Source organism: Melampsora larici-populina (genome assembly GCF_000204055.1).
Source record: "Melampsora larici-populina 98AG31 unplaced genomic scaffold MELLAscaffold_65, whole genome shotgun sequence".
NCBI classification, from domain to species: Eukaryota; Fungi; Basidiomycota; class Pucciniomycetes; order Pucciniales; family Melampsoraceae; genus Melampsora; species Melampsora laricis-populina.
In genome coordinates, this window is record NW_006768829.1 from 34,621 (window position 1) to 39,163 (window position 4,543).

The window sequence follows — 4,543 nt, forward strand, 5'->3', positions numbered from 1 at the left end:
TAGGTAAGTGAATTCACTCTGAGTTATTTCTCGAGAACTTACGTAAAATAACTCTTTCTTGAGTACTCAGTGTACCTAAATCTTTTTCTCCAGGCCTCTTTGACTTCTGAAGTTTTGCAAGAAATGACCCCTGTTCAAAAGAATCAGCGCTTGGCCTGCGTCCACTTGAGCCTGGTAATAGACCTGAAAGTCCTGTTGGCTTGAGTTCACTCAGCTGTGGTTGTACTATTGAGCCAAATGCCCTTGGTGTGACCTCAGATGGGAGTTCCGCTGGTGGTTCATGGCTGTCTTCAGCTGCTGAGCTGCCGGTTTGACCACTCTTAGGCTGAATATTTGGATCATCTACTGAGCTTGAAGGTCCTGACGCTGATGGTTTTACTTTGCCAACTTCTGTTGTCAACAGAAGGTTGGTTGAGTCCTTTTGCAGATCCTGAGTGGTAATTGAAAGCTTACCTTTGCCTTCATTTGCCCTTTGCTTACTGCTGGCTGTTGATCCCGCCCTGGATCCAATCTTTGACCGTGGCCCATCGGTTCCAGGCCGGCTGGTGCTGGTGGTTTGGAGGTTGCCATAACGCTCTGGCTCATTACGTCTACGAGGGTGAGGTGGTGGATTCCAATCAGCCATTGTGACAAATGAGCAGATATGAAATTTCCAGAAAATAAATCTAAAACAAATTTAAATTCTCTTATAAATTTCCAGATAGAGAAAGGCCAATAACTCAAATAACTGACTAAATTTCTTTGAAATCTTTCCTTGGTTGAAACAACTGAGACCTTTTCAACTTGAGTTGATTGTTGTAGAATGAAGCTCAAATCTTTTTTCCTTATTCTTTAAATTAGTCAAATAAAATCAATGAAAGATTTCAACACAGGAAAAGGAACTTATTTTTAAATCAACAAAAAATACCAAAGTCAAGAACTACTCAACAAAGATTTGATATCAGATCTGATAACTGGCCCAAGTTAATCAATTGTTATTAAAAGATTGATTTCTCAATTGTATGCAATTTCAAAAGAGACAATCACTCACACCGTGCTTGTCTTATTCCTATAAAATCATGACAAAATAAATTTACTTTGAGAGTAAAAGAAAATGAGTTGGAAGGATGCTTGTCAAAAGATGTCTATTTGAGCCAAGATAAAAAAAATAGCCAAATTGGTTTAATTACAACAAGTTGGTTAATCCAATGCTTCTAAAATAAAAACAAATAGCAAATTCTACTCAAGATGATATCTTTGGCACTGAACTGTTATGAAATTGAATTGGCTGGCTGAAGAGAATTCTTTGTCCTTGATTTAAATTGTCTTCAAGATGCTTTGATTTGATGAAGATAGTTCTTGATTTTAATTTTCCAAGTTCACTATGCTAAAGATTTGCAAGTTATAATCTTCTGTGGTTCGCTCAAGTGAGTAATGTTTTTCTTAAATGAAAAAAGAATGGATTGAAGTTGGAGATAAAAGAAAGGTCTTTCTTTTATATCTCTGATAGTCAATCAATGACCTGATTTTATGAAGTTGACTTAATTCTAGAATCTTGTTAAAATGATCTAAAGCAAGAAATTTCCTGAATGAAAACTATTCAATTTGATTGATGTTCTGTTCAAGAACTTATAAAGACCAGACTGAATTCAAACAAAAGGAACTATCAGTTGACGTGTATTCTGAAACAGAATCAATAAGGGTTTACTATATCAGGTTAACTCACTTATAGAGGTCTTTGATATATTCTTGAATAAGTCAAATCGAAGATGGAAGTCTCTCTCAATAGTGAGCTATTTTTTTTTAAGAACTGTGTCTAAAACGAGACTGAGGCTGATAACTCGCAATTGATCTTAATTGAACAGGAGGTTGTTGGACAGTACGTTACATGTATGTAGCAATGATCGTGTCTATGATTTGATCAAAATCAAGCAAAGAATGACCAGGATGTAGATAACAACAATCAGCTATCTTTCTAAATGATGATGATGGTGTGAGAAAGGTGTACTTGATGTCCACAACAAGAAATCAAAAACAGGTTGCTGTTGATTTGGTATGATCTATCAGAAGGTCGCGATCGTTCTGTTTGATAAGGCTTTCTTTTGTGTTTTTCGCCGATTTGACTATATTTCAATTGAATCAACACTACCGAGAAAACAAAGTAGTTCGATTAGTTTTCTATCAAATTCCTATCAGTTACTATGTGAGTTCTTGATTCTTTCAATCTAAGTATACTCGTACTGATTGTGTTCTTTTTTCTTTTGCAGGTCAATTGGCGTCGGATGCTGTTCCGGTGGCTTTACCGATCAATCAAAAGGTCAGATGCGGGATAAATTGGCGTAGGATGGAAACTTCTGATTTCTATAATTCGAAATTTCGAAGGGTATGTGTTACAGTACCGCTGTGGCTGTCGGACCACGCGCGGGGCTTTTGTATAATTGCCTCGTGGGTGTATTACACAGATCACTGAGTGGTCTGTAACACTGCAAAAATAATGTATTTTTCCCAGGTGAAAAATGATTGACATTAATGCACAAAATGATTAATAATGCAGAATTAATGCAGAAAAATGCAGAATTAATGCAGAATTAATGCATTTTTAATCATTTTGTGAAATAAATGTAATCATTTTTCACCTCGGAAAAATACATTATATTCGCAGTGTAAGTGTAATTATATATGTAAGCCACGTTTTTGGCTATATTACACAACACAAATAAATGAATTACAAGTATAATTCAACAAGGAATTATGTGTAATAGAGTTGTATATGGGTCAAATATTGATCCTTTTGCCCAAAAATAAAAAAAAATAAAAAAAATGCGAAATTTGGGGGGAAAAGAATTTCTTTCTTTCCTCCAAGTTATTATCCTAGAACCAAAAAATGCTGAGCTTTCCTCAGTTTTTGCAATTAAAGGTTGATTGAAGCAATCAAACAAATGAAATGAAATATTTTTTTGTTTATTTCTAAGTTTTCTAATGAGTTGAGCTATAACACACTCAAAAAATTAATCAAAAAGGGTTTGAAAACCCGGATGAGGCCCCCAAATGTGAGCCTACTAGCGTCTGTTAGGCTATTAGAGTCAATATAAAGGTTGTAGAAAGTCTAATAACTTCTACTAAGGTTGTGTAGATCAAGATCTACAAGTGTGAACGGGTATAGACGTGGGCGTAAGAGCTTTACTTGCAATAAACAAGTAAAGACTGCAGTTAGTTGACCTTTAAACAAAGGCTTTAGCCCAGGGATTTTGGGTTAATTATTGTCTTTACAATAATTAAAAAGGAGAGCAACTGAAGCGCAGTTCTCAATCCTAATTTGATCCTCTTCTATTCTAAGAAAGGTCAAAGAAGGTAGTGTTAAGGTCTATTATAACACCGGGAACTTTACACTCTGACTAATAGAGATTTCCCCGTAGATTTAGAGTTTCTTATATCAGATGAATCCCAAATCTGATATGAGCAATACTCAAGGACTACTTCCTTACAAGTAATTCCACCAAATGGATATTACCAGAAATACTGATTATGGAGTCTAATCAGAAACAAAGTTGAATGAGCACACAGAATAAGCAACAAGACACAAGGTTTGAGTTTCAAGGTTTGTAGAATCAGGCCTTTAAAGTTTGGTTATTGAAAAGCAAAGTTTAAAGGTTCTAGGAAGATGAATGAAAGCAAAGTTGTGTAGTTGTTGAATAATAATGTGATGATGTGATTCTTCTCAATTTGGTTGGATTTCCAGGGTTTATATAGTCTGAACCTTGGAAATCTTTGGACTACAAGTGCGCACAAATTGTGGTTCTATGGTTAGGTTAATTACAGTAAGACAGTTACTATTGGATTATAAGTATATTTCACTTGTTACATATGTGTTACGGCTGTGAAATATATGTAGCTTTGGTTTGCATCAAAGTTATGTATGTTCACACCCTTTGATGTAAGTTCTGCACATGTTACATATGCTAAATCATATGTAACTTGACTCTTGAAACTGAGCCTTGAGTTGTAATTGCTATTTTTAAGGTTTTTATTATAATACGTTGCCCATTGGTACTCTGGTTTAGTACTCAGGGCTGACAACTTCCCTTTAAACTTCTTCTTTGTTATCTTTTTAATCTGGGCCGTTCAAAAAATCTCTTCTCCTCACAAAGTCCCCGAGTTGTTTGTTTTAAAGTTGATTTCTAAGAAATTGTTTATCATTCTCTCTTGGGCTCTTCTTTCTTCTCATTCCATCTACTCATACTTTGACGCCGCTCCCAAAACCCCTTCTACCGACGCCGACAAAGATATTGAACTTGGCCCTGTTGCTCCTGCTCCAACTCCTCAAAACCAAACTCCTCAAAACACTCTTCCAGACAAATTTGTTGAGATTGATCTAGGTATGGCCTTTCCTCTAGTTTTCTTCATTATGATGACTTGATAAATGATTCTAACCATTCCTTCATGATTCGCTCATTGATTTTAGCTGAAGGTCCCTCAAATAACGGTCTTCCTGGTCCTCCCCGCCCTTTTCTAACGTGCGATGTTTAAAGAACTCGATTTGATCTTTCATGGTATGTCATCTTAC

At 35.7% G+C, this 4,543-nt stretch overlaps 1 protein-coding gene across 1 annotated transcript; it reads right to left on the reverse strand.

Moving 5' to 3' along the window:
• Positions 1-75: 75 nt before the first annotated feature.
• Positions 76-625, reverse strand: MELLADRAFT_112360 (uncharacterized protein; the record flags this gene model as incomplete). Its single annotated transcript, XM_007416900.1, has 3 exons — positions 76-106; positions 129-390; positions 454-625. The coding sequence occupies 3 exons, from the start codon at positions 623-625 to the stop codon at positions 76-78; spliced, it is 465 nt and encodes a 154-aa protein (XP_007416962.1).
• Positions 626-4,543: the final 3,918 nt, after the last annotated feature.